This window comes from Drosophila grimshawi, unplaced genomic scaffold (genome assembly GCF_018153295.1).
Source record: "Drosophila grimshawi isolate 15287-2541.00 unplaced genomic scaffold, ASM1815329v1 contig_1367, whole genome shotgun sequence".
NCBI lineage: Eukaryota > Metazoa > Arthropoda > Insecta > Diptera > Drosophilidae > Drosophila > Drosophila grimshawi.
The window spans coordinates 7,420,634-7,437,699 of NW_025062889.1; the positions used below are offsets into that span (position 1 = coordinate 7,420,634).

Genomic DNA, 17,066 nt, shown 5'->3' on the forward strand with positions numbered 1-17,066 from the left:
TTGAAAGAGTTCTCTTGCTCGGGGTTTGTTCTGTTGTTCCCAGTAAGTTTGTCATCTTTGTGAAATATGTTATAAAAACAAAATCACAAACCAAAACACACGAAACAAAAAAATAAAAACAAAATACACATGTACGCAAAACTTTTACCATTTAAAACCCGACTTAAGAAGCACCCGCCCATTTATGAAAATGAAGTTAACTTGCAACAAGTAGGAGGCGATGCACCTGTGATTGTAAACGTCGATGAGGTCAATTCGCACAGATCCTCAAATTTATCACAAACAAAATTAACTTTAAACGATATTATCGGCAAGCTGCAAGCATTCCGAAAGATGAAACAGCAGCGGGTGCCGCTGTTCGAGCAGGACCTATTCAATTTGTGCCACTTTGCGCGGCAGATCTTTCTCGATGAGCCGATGCTCTTAAGTTTGGAAGCACCGTTTCGCATTGTGGGCGACATTCATGGCCAGTTTGGTGATCTGCTGCGGATAATGGAACACTGCGGCTATCCGCCTGAAGTCAGTTATTTGTTTTTGGGCGATTACGTGGATCGTGGCAAGAACTCCGTGGAGACCATATCGCTGTTACTGGCGCTAAAGATCAAATATCCGGCGCATATATATTTGCTGAGGGGCAACCACGAGTCGCAGACGATAAATCGCGTTTACGGTTTCTTCGATGAGTGTAAGCGACGCTACACAATCAAGCTGTGGAAGAGGTTTGTCGACTGCTACAACTGCATGCCAGTGGCAGCGATTGTCTCCGATCGCATCTTCTGCTGCCATGGCGGACTCAGCCAGAAGTTGAATGAAATGAGTGATATTGCCTCGCTGCCGCGACCCACCGATGTACCCGATAGCGGTCTGTTGTGTGACCTGCTGTGGAGTGATCCCGATCGCATTGGCTTCGGTTATTCGCCCAGCGATCGCGGTGTTAGCTTCCTTTTCGGTCGCGATGTGATTCAAAAATTTCTGCGCAAGCATGACTTTGACTTGATTTGTCGTGCCCATCAGGTGGTGGAGGATGGTTACGAGTTCTTCGCCAAACGCCAGCTGGTAACCATCTTCTCCGCACCTAACTATTGTGGCTTGTATGACAATGCTGGTGCCTCGATGGGTGTTGACAAGGATTTGGTGATCTCGTTCGATATACTGCGTCCAACGGACAAGCGCAAAGTGAAAATGCCAGAAGGTAAATGAGTCAAGCATCGGAGTCTAATTCAAAATCAATTTGAAACCGACTCAATTGAGAAACGGGCACAAACTGTCAACATAAATAAAATACAAACAAAACAAAAATCTGATATGCATATATATATAACTAAGCATTTTGTATATTTCGTATCATTTAAGTGTTGCTCACAGCTTAAATTCTCTGTGTAAGTCCCATTAGTTGCGTCCGAATTTGGGTTGGAGGAGTTGGGAGGAGGAGTTCCAAAATGTCACAGCCACAGCTGCCACGTCTTTCGGTGGTCAGCGATCCAACCAGCATTGATCAGATCATCCTAAGCATTATCGAGGTACGGCGAGTGAAGCAACTGCATCTCACTGAATCGGATATACGAGCGCTGTGCGTACGATGTCGAGATGTCTTTTTGGGGCAACCCATGCTGCTGGAGCTATCGGCGCCAATAAAGATCTGTGGGGATTTGCATGGACAGTTTACGGATTTGTTGCGGATGTTCGATTATGGAGGTTATCCGCCCGCCTCGAATTATCTTTTCCTAGGCGATTATGTGGATCGGGGCAAGCAATCGATTGAGACGCTCTGCCTCCTGCTGGCCTACAAAATCAAGTTTCCACAAAACTTTTTTGTGCTTCGCGGCAATCATGAGAGCGCTGGCATCAATCGCATCTACGGTTTTTACGACGAGTGCAAGCGTCGTTATACCATCAAATTGTGGCGCACCTTTGTCGATTGCTACAATTGCATGCCAGTTGCAGCGATTGTGGATACGAAAATATTTTGTTGCCATGGTGGACTCAGCCCGGAGCTGAACAATATGTCGCAAATTAATAAGTTGATACGTCCGTGCGAGGTGCCCGACAAGGGTCTGCTCTGCGATCTGTTATGGGCTGATCCGGATCCCAAGGTCCTTGGCTGGAGCGATAATGATCGTGGTGTGAGTGTCACCTTCGGTGCGGATACGGTTGGCAAGTTTGTCCATCGCTTCAAATTTGATCTGATCTGTCGTGCCCATCAGGTCGTTGAGGATGGCTACGAATTCTTTGCCAAACGCCAACTAATCACAATCTTTTCGGCTCCCAACTATTGTGGAGAGTTTGATAATGCCGGGGCAATGATGTCTGTCGATGATACCTTGATGTGTTCTTTTTTCGTTCTCAAGCCAGCCAAGAAGGTTGGTCTACGCAAAGTGCAGAACAAGGGCTCTGTATAAAGCATCTTTCGATGCTGAATGCGTAAAATGCAATTCGTCAGAATTGTGTTGCCAATAATCTTGGGTTTTCTTACAATTTTTGCTCAAAAAAATTTATTTTTGCCTGTTGCTCACCTACATCGATCTGTGTCTTAGTGTGTAAACAATTATAAACACGTATTTTGGGCGAAAATAAATAAGTTTGCAGAGAAAACAAGTTGTTTAATTGAATGTCAGACACAATAGTTCTTATTTGATTTTGCCTATAATTGTTGCATGCAACACATTGGTCTGGCTAGTGGCCGTTAGCATACGTCATCGGTGCAATTCATTTTCCATTGGCCTGGCACTTAAACATTTTAATCAAATGACAGAACTGAAAATAATTTATTTTTTGCACACGATACGTTTGGGGAGAATGAGGTCCAGTTTTGGCTTTAATGAAATTGTTTGTTCTCTGGCGCAAACATGAATTGAAAACAGAAATAGACTCTGCCGTTGGAGTCGCCAGTTGCCAGTTGCTAGTTGCCGGTTGCCCATTTGGCAGCTGTCGGCAGTTGGTGGACTAATAGATTTTAAATGTGGCTGTCGCTGTCAGCAACTGCAACTGGTTGCATTGGGCGGAGCAACAGCAACTATAAGCGGACTTCAACCATATCGTGGTTAGGGAGCGGGGTATGTTGTGACGTCTACATGAAAATATATCAATTGTGATTACGATCACAACAGCAGCAACAACCACGGCTCATAAAAGCAAATATACAGTTGGCTGAGTGATTCCTAGCGGTTGTGCAGTAATCGATAATGTTTGGGAATAGTTTAGAGTAGTTTTTAATAAAAATTAATCATTTTTCGACTCTAGATTAATACAATCAAAGTTGTAATCGAAACTTTCGTTAAACAAACTGCTCATCATCCTTGAACTTATGTGTTTATAAGCAGGCCTTACTAATTTGATGATGTCGTGTAAAGAAATTGCAAAAAGTAGCAATAAAAAGCACAAAAAAAGAAAAAATGTTGGCTGAATATAAACCTATACAAAAAGCAAACTGAACTTTTGGTGGATGTCGAACTATAGAATAGTTGTGTTTTTATTATAAGCCCACACTTATCAACTGAATGAATATAAACAAATAAAAACGGCCACAGTTTGGTTTAATTTATCACTGTATATTGCCATCAAGATCATCTACAACTGATAATGTAAGTGGCTGTTGCGGCTCTTTATGAACATATAGCAACGCCAATGAAAATACCAACTAAAAAGACAAAATCTTGTCGCCATTCCCATTTGCAATGCTTTTAATTGCTGGACATGACCACAAGCAATTACGCTTAGATTTATAGCTGGCAATTTAATGGACGGCAATTTAATACCCAATTACAAAATAAATAAAACATAGGATATAGATGCCAATGATAAATTGCATTTGATGTGCTCTGAATTGCCTGCGGCCATCTTGGGTACTTCTTCATCCAAATTTGTTGTCCAAAGCAATATGATCAATGATAATAATCTTTATGGTACAATTTGTTTGATTTAATCAATATTCTGTGAAACACTTCATATAAATCGCTAAGGGGCAATCTCATAATCTGATTAAATGGCTTTAAGATTTAGTTTTTTTTTTTAACAAGAAAAGATAAGTTCGTTACTGTGTGAATATGGGTATGAGAAGTCATGCAATCTCAACTAGGATATAAAAAAAATTCCGTTGACAGACTTCTAATATTTTTTAAATTTCCAACAAATAATTAAAAAAAATTTTTAAAATTCCCAACAAAAAATCTGAAATTCACCATATATTTTCAAAATATTCTTGAGACCTTGACAATCAATTTCATGTTGGACATACCACTAGGACTATTTATATATAATACAAGAAGTAGCAGAGCTACTCCTACTGTTGTCACTCTCATGATCGACTGGTAACGGGGAAATATTAATAACTATATATATATATTCGCTAGATTATCAAGCGAATTATGGTATTACTTATCTGATTTTGTCATTTTCTGATGAAACGCTCTAAATAAATCACAGAGTTGTAGTAGTAATCTAATCGCATAATGACGATAAGAAATAAAGATAATTAATTCTCCTCGGATCGTCCAGCCATGTGATGAGATACGTATCGAATTTAGGTTCCAAAGTATGTAGAAGCAAATATGTAACTTTGAAAATGCTATGCACAAAGGAGAGCATGCTTCGTGCTGACAGGTACATCTAGCGAAACAAATAAGTATTTGGACATGATTCTAAAATATTTTCGTTTTAATTTACGGTTCTTCGTATAGAATATATACTATGTACAATCTATTTAAATATAATCTATGGCGAGTTAGTGATAAGTCGAACAGTTGCACTACAACCATCGTCCACTGGTTACCAGGGATACAGCAAGAGTCAGGATCAGGCCAATGCCACTGAGCGCAGCGGAGCCATTGAATTTGACCGTATTGCAACCATCCGTGTTACACACTTGGCAATGATCCTCATCATCGATCTCACATTCAAGCCCACTGCCGCAGGATCGCTGAATGTATCCATCAGCATCACGGGAGGATACACAGGTATCATCAGCAGCATAGATGGGACAAATGGCCAAATGATTGGGCTCTGCGGCACAATCGGAGTTGGCAACCGAATTGCAAATGTGGCACTTGCGACGATTGATAGGGAAAATGTCCACGTTGCACTTGCTACCTGCACAGGAGGCACAGGTGCCATTGGCCACACAGGCGTCGCCCTCGTTGCTAGCCAAGCTATTCAGACAGCCACGTATTGTGTGACCATTCTCCAATCGGGTAACACAATCCGCTAATGGGGCGTGGCAGGTGTCCGTGGTGCTCACCTCAGTGGGCGACTGGGCGCACTCGGGTGTTTTACTGGAGTCACAGGAAATACAGGTGCCGCTCGAGGGCAATCGAGTCAATTCGTTGCAATCTTTCGTTTTGCATTCGTATAACAGATTCGAAGAGCGCCATTGATCCAGATCATCGCTATTCTGATTGCTCGCGCAACCCATTATATCGACAACGCCATCCTTGTACTTGGCAAAGCAAAAGTCATCCTTATCATAGGCCGCACAGGATTCCGCACGGCTCGTGTCGCAGTTGTTGGCGTCAGTGCAAACGTGGCAGCTGAGACGATCTGCTGGATAAGCAAATGTGTTGCATTCTCCATTATCGCAGGTGGCACAGTTCGTGCCACTTTCATCGCTGGTGCAGGCAGTACGATCGAAGAGTTCCTTGTCGCTTAGGCAACTGCGCACCAGATCATGGCCAGACATTGCCACCATACACTTGCCCTGACACTGGCGACTCTCCAAATCTGCGCTCTGTGGATACGTAACACATTTGCTATCCTTTGCTGAGTTGCAGAAGATACAGGTAGTAAGATCCTCCAAGTTCCAGGCATCGTTGCATTCATTTGATTTACACTTAACGCATAGCGTGGGATTCTGGCGACAGTAGAGATCTTCATAGTCATCCACATCATCGGCACATCCACGACGACGCACAATCTTGCCATCCAACTCAAAGACCGTTTTGCAATCCTGCTCAACATTTGGTGTACATTTTACGGCTGGACCCAAGGAACTGAGGCAATGCTCTCCGGCGCACGTGTGACACTTCAAGGGTAGCTCTTGGAATAGGCCATGCTGTCCATCATCCACACGATTGGCCAAATCAATTGAATTGCACTTGCTGCCAACGCAATTGCGACAATTGTGATAATCACTGGCACTGCATTTGACGGAGCTGCTGCAGCCACGGATTGTCACATTGCTATCCAGCGATGTCTGGCAAGTCTCCTCATCAGTCAGCAAAGCACAGGCTGCAGCTTGAGTTGGGTTGGAAACGCAGCTACTGTCGTCTGAGGAGGTGCAAGTGTAGCACTGCTGTCGGTCAGCAGGGAAGATCTAAGAGCAATTGTAAGTTTTGGTTAGATCAGATGGTCTTAGTCGTAGCTATGTGTTATCTCATTTAGCTTACATCGCGATTACATCCATCCTTTTCACACACCTCGCAGTTTTCGTCATTGCCCAGCAGGCAGCCAGCAAAGTGCGCCTGTGGTAGATCATAAAGACAACCACGAATTGTTGAACCATCTGGGAAATTGAGGGATTGATAACAAACGCATCGATTAATACTGGATTTCGCACTTACCATCCTCCAATCTCGTCATACATTGTGGATGCGGGAACTGGTTACAGGTCTTAAATTGGGCAACTGCCAAAGGAGTTGTGGCACATGTGGGATCTGTACGAGAATCACAGATTGCACACTTGACTGGCGATGGCATTTGTGGCGTATTGCAATTGTTGCCCTCGCAGACAGCAATTCGTTTCGTTTTGATCACACTCTCTAGATCCTGATCGCGGAATGAGCTCAGGCAGCCCAATTGCTTAATGCTGTTCTCCTCATCCACCCACAGGTAGCAACTGTCGTTCGGTTTGTAAATTGCGCACAGCTTCGTCGTGGGTTCCTCGCAGTCACCGTTCTCGCAGTGGAAGCAGCTAACACGATCTGTGGGCAGCGACTGCACATTGCAAGCATCTCCGGAGCAGGAGGCGCAATTGGCATCTTTGTCAGCGGAACAGACTAATTGTGCATCCTGCTCTTTGTCATTCAGACAGGTGCGTATCAGATCCAAGCCATCCTCGGCACTGCCGTAGAGCGCAGTCATGCAATCACCTTGGCACTGACGACGCTTGTGTGCGGTGCTAGTGGGATCCCATAGGCAGGATGTGCTCTTGAAGGAGTCACAGTAGATGCAGCTGTTGTATTGCGTGATTGCTGTCGCCGAGTTGCAATCGTTAGACTTGCAAACGGGACACTTATCGGCATTGTTTGCACAGTAGCTGCCGAGAGTCGCATCCTGCTCAATGACATCCTGACAGCCGCGACCGGTAACGACTCCGTCCGCATTGAATACGGTCATACAGTCCTGTTCGTTATTGGCCTCACAGCGTTCGGAACTGATGCTGCTCTCCAGGCAGCCATCACCCGTACAGGTAAGGCAAGTCAGGGGCAAATCCTGCCACTTGCCATGATTATCATCGGCGTAGGCATTCAAATCGGCAACGTTGCAGCCATCTCCACTGCAGATGACACAGGTCTTGGAGTTGGGCTCACAACTGATCGAACTGGAGCATCCTCTGTAGGTGATATCGCCTCGCAGATTCGTCACACAGGTATCTTCTTCAGCATAGAGGGGGCAAATAGACAGACTGCTCGGCGTCGATTCACAATTGGGATCGGTCTCCGAGTTACAAATGTGACAGGAAGTACGATCTGTGGGATAGATTTTCTTGTTGCAGTGATCACCCACGCAGGAAGAACATCCCTTGGCGGTGCCATCGTAGCAGCCCAAGAACTCGTCATCCTCAAGACTGGACAGGCAGCCACGTTCCGTACTGCCATCCTGCAGCACACGGGAATAACACTCGGGCAGACCCGAAATCAGACAACTAGTCTCGCTGTTCACCCCGCCTGGATTGTCGGCACAATTTAGATCTGTGCGTGAACTGCAGAGAACACAGGTCTGTGGCTCCTGGATCAAGTCCAGCGTGTTGCAATTATCATCCTTGCAGGTCAGCAATCGCTTGGAACGCTGCAGCTCGTGGATATCCTCGTGACTATACTCACTAAGGCAACCATGGGCAACAATTGATCGTTGCTCATCGAACTGAATGAAGCATTCGTCCGTCTCGCGATAGTTGGCGCAACTTGCTGGCTGAGGATCCTGACAGTCATCGCCGCGGCAGATGAGGCAACTGTGTCGCTCGGCCACCAGATCGTCCTTGTTACACATGGCATCAGTGCAGCTGGCACAATGCTTGTTGGCCTCGGTGCCGCAGCTGGTGCGATCTTCCTCCTCCAAATCATCGTTACAATTGCGCACCAGAGCGTAACTGGGATTACTTGTCTCCTCGCCGAAGAGTGGTCGGAAGGCGGACATGCAAGCGGCATTGCACTGACGTGTTCTATGGATCTTGCTGACATCATTCACACAATTGGGATCCGCGCTGGAGTCGCACACCAAGCACTCAACGTAACTATTGAGGCTATCGGCCACATTGCAGCCATTGGAATTACAACGTGGACAATTGTCGGGTTGCGAATCACAATAGCTGGACGCAGAAGTGTCCAATGCATTGTAGCAGCCACGTGAGGTTACAACATCCCCAGTCGCGTCAAAGACTGTCGCACAATTATCGTTGCCCGAGCACTTCTCCAGCTGACCACTGCCAGACTTACATTCTTCGGCATTAGCACAGGTGAGGCAGCTGATTGGGGTCTGTTGCCAGATGCCTGGAGAGCCATGAATATTCAAACGGTTCAAGTCGATGGTGTTGCAGGCATTGTCGCTGCAGATGCGGCAGGTGTTCGAATCACTGGGATCCGAGCAGCTCAAGCTGGAGCCACAACCGCGATGGGTGATATCATTTACCAAAGTCGTCACGCAAGACTCTTTCTCATCGTAAATGGGACAGACGGCGCTACTGCTGGGCGCACTAGCGCACAAAGGATCACTGGCAGAGTCGCACTGATGGCAAAGACGACGGTCCGCTGGGAATACAGTGAGTCCATTACAATTGCTGCCCGTACACGTTTGGCACTTGGCCGAGTTGCCCATGAGGCAGTCATAAAAGTCAGTGCTCTCCACGTCTGACAGACAGCCACGAGTCGTTGTTCCAGCTGCATCGACATGTGTCACACACTGCGTATAGGGTAGCGAGGCGCAAGGGCTGGTTGTTAATAACTGATTGGGATTGGTGGCACAGCGAGGATCGATGAGGGAGTTGCATTGTAGACAGATATTTACATCGGGTATGATATCGTAATAATTGCAATTCTGACCCTCACAGAGCAATAGACTTCCCTGGGCCACCAGTTCGTTAATGACCTCAGTCTCAAAGTCACTCGCACAGCCCATGCCAACAATGCTCTGATCAACAAAAGCTAAGTAGCATTGATCCTTTTCCTTGTAAGCCAGACACTTGGATGTTATCGCATCTACGCATTCCGAATCCTCGCACACATAGCACTCTTGAGGTGTCTTCACAATGTCCTCACCATTACACAATGGTCCCGAGCAGGCTGTACAACTGGCGTGCTTACCCTCAGCACATTGATCGCGATCTTCCTGCTCCAGATCATCCAGGCAGCCGCGTGTGGGCAGCAGAGCGGAGTCAACAGCAGAGCTACGCGGATACATGCCCGTCATGCATTGGCTCTGGCATTGGCGCGTCTTTGTGGGCTTCTCCCAGGCACAGTTCGGATCATGCTCAGCATCGCACTGATAGCACTCGACATAGGTGTCCAGACTATCAGCATTATTGCAGCCATTCGACTTGCACAACGGACACTTCTCTATATCCGACTCACAATAGCTGGCATGCTCTTCGATGACGGCATCGCTGCATCCCCGGGCAATCACATTGCCGTCAACATTAAATACTGTGGAGCAGAGTTGTTTGTTGTTGCCCTCGCACTTTGTTGGTGTGGTCACACTAGCGCAGCTCTCTAAATCCGTGCAAACATGGCAGCTCAATGGCAAATCCTGCCACTTGCCCGGCTCACCCACATAGCTGCCAGCCAAATTAACTGAGTTGCAATTGCCATCCTCGCAGATGCGACACTTGCCCACCTGGCTGGCATCGCAGTTGACCTCTGACTGGCAGCCCCGACGAGTGCGTCCGTTTTCCAAGCTAGTCACGCAGACATCGCCGGATTCGTAAATTCTACAGTATTTGGCATATGTAGCTGGGTTCTTCTCGCAGTCCTCATCGGTCTCGGAGTCGCACTGCAAACAACTCTGCCGGTCAGCGGGATACAGTTCATTGTTGCAAAAGTCTCCCATGCATATCTCACAAGTGGTGCTATTGCCGCTGGTGCAATCGTCAAAGAGTTCGTCATCCTTGTCCATCAAACAGCCACGGTGCAAAACACCATCTATTGCCAGGTAGAAGAAAATAAAATTTAAATTAGATGTGCAATAATAGCAAGGATAACAAGTTTGTCAATATTCGAAAGTTGAAAAAGCTTGTAGTATATCAATAAACTTGGCACTTTGTTGCTTGAATGGCATAGAATATTTATATACAGTGAATGTTACGCAATAGTTTGGATCTGTAAGCCGTGTACCACATGTAAAGGATTGAGCGTATCTAATTTTGTCTCTCGAATAGTGCATTCTTACGTGATTTGAACTTTCGAGAACATGCGAATGTCACTCACCGTCATCGATGTGCGTGTAGCAGTCCGGAGTTAAGTAATGCTCACACAAGGGGCTAGCCAGTGAAGTTCCTTCAATACATGAGGATTGGGATTTGGAGTTGCAAAAGACACACCAGTTACCACGAAGATTAAGGACATCCTTAGTATTGCAGTCCTTGCCACTGCAGAGATACAAGTCCCGACGATTCAATTGGAGGAAAGACGTCTCCAGATCACTGGCACAGCCCATGCTCTCGATTTTGAGATCGCCCACATGGATATAGCACTGGTCGCTGCTGCGATATGAGACACAAGTCTGTGAGCTAATTTCGTCGCATTCCTCATCGTCACAGTAGTTGCAGCTAAGACGTTCTTCGGGGACTTCGTTCTTATTGCAACTGGCTTCAGTGCAGGCAACACAGTTTTCCATATTGCCGTCGGCACAAGCGAGACGATCATCATATTCCAGATCATCCAGACAGCCACGTGCCATCTCCAATGGTGAATCCGGATCCACTTTGGAGCGTGCATAGAGTCCGGTGAAGCAGCTGCCCTGACAGGATACTTTACGTGTAATATCGCCAACACTGCGAACGCAGGCAGCTTGATCCGTTCCATCGCAAAGGACACAGTCCACGTAGGCATCCAGCTGCTTGGCATTGTTGCATCCACTCGATTTACACTGCTTGCAACTGCCTGGTGTCGCATCGCAGTATTGGGTTAGTTCAGCATCGGCGTACAGCTGATCAGTGCAGCCTCGCAGGATCACGGATCCATCGCTCGCAAAGACTGTGGCACAATTCTGTTCATTGTTGTTGGCGCACTTTTGCAGGGAACCTAAGCTGGAGCCTTGACACTCGACACCTTCGCAGGTATAGCAATTAATTGGTGGTGTCGCCCATTTGCCTGGATAGCCAATATTCCAGATCTCCAGATCTACAACGTTGCAATTATCACCGCTGCAGGAGCGACAGTATTGTTTATCCGCCGGATCGCACACGAATTCCGTCTCGCAGCCACGATATGTGGCACCATTCACCAACTTGACGCTGCAGCCCTTGCTGTCATCGTGGCGTGGACAAACGCCGGAGGCGTCAGGCGCTGAGCCACAGTTGGGATCATCATTGGAGTTGCAGCGTTGGCAGCGACGACGATCAGCCGGATAAATCTCTATGTTGCACATGGAGCCTTCGCACATCTCACAGTTGCCCTCACCCAACAGGCAGGACCGGAGCTCAGCTTTAGCCAAGTTGCTCACACAGCCGCGCTGTGTGGAACCATCTGTAAAATGTCAGAAATAAAGTTAAAGTAAATAATGTACAATAAAAAATAAAACAGATCAATTCCTCCGAGATCAATTCCTCCGAGAAATTTAACTCACCTGAGTGTATACGCGACATGCAGCTAGTTTGGGGCATCACATTGCAGTTATCGAGTTGGGTGACCTTGCTGGGATCAACTGCACAATTTACATCATCCAAGGAAGAGCAGATCGCACATTCGTTTGGCTTTGGCAAATTCTCGAAGGAATTGCAGTTATTCTCTGTGCATAATATCAAATTCTCCAGATTCTTGTCGACAAAGTCTGGCTCCTGGTCGGAGAGACAACCGAGACTCGCAACCGATGCGGTATCATCGAATAGAGTATAACAACGATCTGTGGGACTAAAGTGAAGACAGGCAGCCTGGTCTGGATCTTGGCAGTTATCTTTGTTATCGCAGATATAACAGCTGAGCGAACTCCCGATCACATCATTCATGTTGCAGGCATCGCCCGTGCATGCGACACATTCTTTGTCTGTGCCAGCGGCACAGGTCGCTTGATCCTCTGCATCCTTGTCGTCTAGGCAGCCGCGCACGAGAGCATATAAATCAGTACCCTCTTGTTTCCTTATTGCCGTCATGCACTGACCATTGCAAAGACGTCTGTCTGTTATTGCTGGGGGATTCTTCACACAATCCTCATTCTGGCTGGCATCACAGTAGACGCACTCGTTGTAGCTGTCCAGCGATGTGGCGCTGTTGCACCCATTTGAGTTACAGTTGTGGCACTTGCCCGTATTCGCATCACAGTAGTCGCCGAAGGAGGCTTCCACCACATTGCTGCAGCCGCGTGCATTCACCTTGCCCGTGTCATCGAACACTGTCATGCAATACTCATCCTTGGCAGCGCATGCAATCTCCTCGAGATTGCTACTGGCACAGGTGGTCGAATCGGTGCAGCTCTGACAGCTCAGTGGCAACTCCTGACCCCACTGACCCGGCTGACCATCGGCCCGCCTCTTCAGATTTTGGTTGTTGCAGTTCTTGCCCAAACAGTGATTGCAGCTTTTGCTGTCGTCGCTCACACAGCTCAGGGAGCTGGCACAGCCACGCAGCGTGTTGCCATTGGAGTCGATGGTTGTCACACATTTCTGATCCAGCTGATGTAGCAGGCAAAGAGATTCAGCATTGGGCGCCCCCTCACAAGTGTCATCCACGCTGGAGTCGCAGATGTGGCAAGTTAGACGTTCAGTCTCTGGTTGCAGCTGTTAAAAAGTAACATGCAATTTATTAACTGGTAGACGATAGGAAAAAATTTAGAAGTTAACACACACAAAGCTTGCATATGAAAAAGCTCATGAGATGAAAGCTTTTGCCAAACTGAAACACATTTCGGTGATCTTCGAGTCAAACTTTTGGGAAGTTGCCTATTAAGCTTTTATTTAGGTTCTTAGCTTATTTGGGTCAGTTTCGGTAAGCAAGAGTAAGCTTTCAGACAAGCACATTTTCATTACTCTATGCCGAAGCCTCCAAACTTAACATGTATGTATTTATTTTATCATCCTCCATATTAGTTATTATTTACAATTTTAAATTGTCTACTTCCACTTCAGCAAATCGAAAAAAAAAACACTTACGAAACTTAATCAAAAACACCGTTCTTCTTAGTGTTCAGTCCCTTTTACCATTCTAATTAGAATGCATTACTCACCTTAATATTGCAGTTATCGCCCGAACAAGTCACACATTTGGTGGCATTGAGACCGCCGGCACATTCAACATAATCCTCCGTGTCCAGGGTGGTGAGGCAGCCGCGTTCTGTGTTTCCATCATCGCGCAACAGGGTATAGCAATCAGTGAATAAGGGATGTGAACATTCCGTTTCGGAAATCAATGCAGATGGTTCAATGGCGCAATCGGGATCAGTGCGGGAGCTGCAGACTTTACATGTTTTTTCGGTGGGCAATGCGGAGATCACATTGCAATTCCAGCCGGAGCAGAGCCAAAGGCGCTTCTCACTCTGCAAGACCGCAGCATCGCTGATATTATATTGACTGAGGCAACCCAGCTCATTAATTTTGCCGGATTCATCCAGCTGGATGAAGCACTGCTCCTCTCCACTGGCGGCGACAGCGCGGCACGTCTTTGACTCTGGTTTGTCGCATTTGCCATCGGTGCAAAAGTTGCACATGCCGCGGGCACCCATATCGGCCGTGTTGCACTTGGAGGTACTGCAGGGTGCACAGTTGGGCAGAGTCCCCTCGACGCAGGCGTCGCGATCATCCAGGTCCAGATCGTCCAGGCAAGTGCGTACAAGTTCCAATGGAGAACCCTCATCGCTGGTGCGGGAATAAAGCGCAGTGATACATTTCTCATTACACTTGCGGGTATCCGTAATCACTTCGTAGTCGAAGACGCAGCTTTCATCATCTTGGGCATCGCACGCCAGACAGTCAATCATTTGTGTGTTGGTCTTCAGATTGTTGCAGCCACTGGAACGGCACTCGTAGCAGTCCGTATCCTCATCGCTGCAAGTTGTCGCCAAGTTATCGCTGCAGCCACGTTGGATCACTGATCCATCGCTTGCGAAGACTGCCATACAACTCTGGGCATCGTTATTCTCACATTTGTGCAGCTGGCCCGAGCTTGCGGAGCACTCCTCTAAACTGGAGCATACATAACAATTTATTGGACCCGTGTGCCAATTATGCGTCCAAGCATCTGTGGAAATGCAATACAATTGTTTAAAACATGAGTTGAAATTGATGTTTTCAGTTCTCGTTGAATTTATATTGAGCGCGATTTATGTAACATTTTGATAATGTTAGTTTAATATTTACGAAAGAATACATTGTTAGAAAATGATGATAAAATTCTTTTATTTTTTCTACTTAGTGTCATACCAATATTTATAAAGTACAATTTGTAGAAATATATTTTGTTTCTAATCTTGGTAACCAAATCAGAGCTCAGTTAAGAGCAAGTTCGATTTAGCTGGGTAATCTTTGTACTAGTTTTATCGGCGCGACAATCGAACATTGTTTATGGGCCGCAATCAAACTCCTTATCATTGTACAATATCTCATAAATGTACCTACTAAACTAAACTAGTTAACTAGTTGCGATAACATTGGACGTAAGTACCTATATATACATATAACAATAGGAAGAAAGGGTAATATAAACTTGTATAAAGGAATGTGACAGGTCTGACCCCATAGAATATTTCTATTCTTGATCCGTTTGTCTGCCTGCCTGACCGTCTGTATTTACACAGATCTCTCAAGGACTATAAGAGCTAGAGACTACAATACCATAAGTATATACATGAATACATATAGGGATATCCATTGCTTCTGTTTAACACGCAAGCGTTTGAGGGAAATATATATATATATATAGTGCATAGTATAGACAGAGTATAGTGCTGCAAGGCTAAGAAGCACTTCCTCAATTCGAACAATTGGAAAATTTGAAAATTGTATAAAAAATCTTAGGACAAAAATCTGTGGTTGCTGTTATTACGCAACTTTTTTCTAATGTGCTCTATATTTCATTTTGCACAGAAATAAATGAGAATGAGAACCATTATTCATTGACTATTTGAAAAGATCTTTGCCTGTCAAATACCTGGGATTTCTAAGGTCCTCAACTATGGCAAAGTCCATAAGGCACTAATCTCTTCAAGCATATCGGCTTAACACTTAATCTAAACCAATCCGTACGATAATGAACATACTTATGTTTGATACTTATAGCATATTAAAGTATTACAAATACCACTGATTTCCAAATCTTAAAACTCTTCAAAAATTTCGTTTGAATTTGATAGTTCTAATCATAATCTGACTAAATTTTTTTGGTCGTTAAATGGTTATTTTTTTGCTTTAGAGCAATAAACATCCAAGGAAAAGTATGGATAAAGGGTATTGATTAGTCCAGAAATTGGGAATACAGTATATTTGAAAGTATACTTTAAGCGTTTCCTATGTCCATTTAATTAATTGTTAAAACATGACAGTAGTTCAAACTTGACAAGTTCTTGTGGAAAATTGTATTTTTATGCGATAAAGCTTTGCAACTAATAGTCCAGTGGGCAGATAATAAATATTATCAGCATAAAGCAAGCACAATCGTAGATATTTGTTAAGGACGTGATATCTGCAGCACTTTTTTTCATTTGGGATTTACATTTTCATTAGTTCACGTTACTTTTCTAGAATCTTTTGTACAATCTAATATTACACTTATCACATTTATTTATAGATTTAATTTGTTGTAGTTTTTTTTTTTCACAAAAATCCCTTTGGATTACTCATTCTAAATAATTCTGTACAAAATATGATTTTATAGATCACAATGTTATTTATTCGACGTTTATTTTATAATCGCTTTTGAGATTATGAAGCACAACACTTGAGCACGTTATCCTTGATTATCACACTTGAGTCCACCTACCACTTGGATTATTGGCATATAATACCAGAAGTAGCAGAGCTACTCCTACTGTGGCCACTCTCATGATCAATGGGTTTCACCCGACGCGTATTACCAATTAAATTGGAAACGGGCAACTAATTTTGTGGCTAGGTTTGCAGCGGCTTTTATAGATTTGGCGTTCGACAGTTCAATAAGCCCATATCACCGTTAGTCGGAACAGAGTTATTGCCTTATATTAATGAGTATGATTATATTTCACTGTTGCCGAATGTGCGATAAAACGAATTTCAACTTGCCGTTATTTATAACACCCCAACCACCAGTGGTAGCCCACATATGCGAGTGTAGGGCAATTAACATAAAAAGCAAAAACAATTCAATAGATAAGCCCAAACGCACGGTCTAGTCACAAAATCGAGCCCGATACACATTTATACTCGTGTAGTCCGATTATCGTCATTTTGGCGAAGCTAGAATCGAGATAAGGCGACAATAAGCCAATAATATGTTATGTGAACTGCAGGCACGCAATACATGGCTTTTATACGTATTACGCAGACGATATATGAGCGATTGTACAATGTTATTGTCAGACTGATCCCGTAATCAGTTCTGGCAATGCATTTGGAGTTGCAATCGGCAATTCTCAATGTTAATGCAGTTCAAACTTATCATTTGATAAAATCTTAGCGATTAAAAAATGGTAATCGCTACTCGAATATACACAATTCCGATTTGTTAACATTTTTTGATTTG

The 17,066-nt window shown here is 44.8% G+C and overlaps 3 protein-coding genes across 3 annotated transcripts; 2 read left to right on the forward strand and 1 right to left on the reverse strand.

Moving 5' to 3' along the window:
• The first annotated feature begins 102 nt into the window (after positions 1-102).
• LOC6559689 (serine/threonine-protein phosphatase alpha-3 isoform) lies at positions 103-1,312 on the forward strand. Its single transcript, XM_001985975.2, has one exon. It carries the CDS (start codon positions 130-132, stop codon positions 1,198-1,200), a length of 1,071 nt encoding a protein of 356 aa, XP_001986011.1. The 5' UTR covers positions 103-129; the 3' UTR covers positions 1,201-1,312.
• A 35-nt stretch (positions 1,313-1,347) lies between these two features.
• Positions 1,348-2,582, forward strand: LOC6560027 (serine/threonine-protein phosphatase alpha-2 isoform). Its single transcript, XM_001985976.2, has one exon. It carries the CDS (start codon positions 1,440-1,442, stop codon positions 2,397-2,399), a length of 960 nt encoding a protein of 319 aa, XP_001986012.1. The 5' UTR covers positions 1,348-1,439; the 3' UTR covers positions 2,400-2,582.
• A 2,050-nt stretch (positions 2,583-4,632) lies between these two features.
• Positions 4,633-16,410, reverse strand: LOC6560028. Its single transcript, XM_001985977.2, has 7 exons — positions 16,329-16,410; positions 13,582-14,591; positions 11,989-13,135; positions 10,629-11,888; positions 6,552-10,343; positions 6,378-6,493; positions 4,633-6,304 (listed from the first exon to the last, which is right to left on the reverse strand). Exons 1-7 carry the CDS (start codon positions 16,390-16,392, stop codon positions 4,745-4,747), a joined length of 8,949 nt encoding a protein of 2,982 aa, XP_001986013.2. The 5' UTR covers positions 16,393-16,410; the 3' UTR covers positions 4,633-4,744.
• Positions 16,411-17,066: the final 656 nt, after the last annotated feature.

Coding starts and splice junctions, on each gene's coding strand:
- LOC6560027 (XM_001985976.2), top strand. CDS start 1,440: ATGTCACAGCCACAGCTGCCACGTCTTTCGGTGGTCAGCGATCCAACC.
- LOC6560028 (XM_001985977.2), bottom strand. CDS start 16,392: ATGAGAGTGGCCACAGTAGGAGTAGCTCTGCTACTTCTGGTATTATAT. Junction 10,344..10,628: donor CTACACGCACATCGATGACG/GTGAGTGACATT, acceptor ACCTGGCAATAG/ATGGTGTTTTGCACCGTGGC. Junction 6,494..6,551: donor TATGACGAGATTGGAGGATG/GTAAGTGCGAAA, acceptor TCAATTTCCCAG/ATGGTTCAACAATTCGTGGT.
- LOC6559689 (XM_001985975.2), top strand. CDS start 130: ATGTACGCAAAACTTTTACCATTTAAAACCCGACTTAAGAAGCACCCG.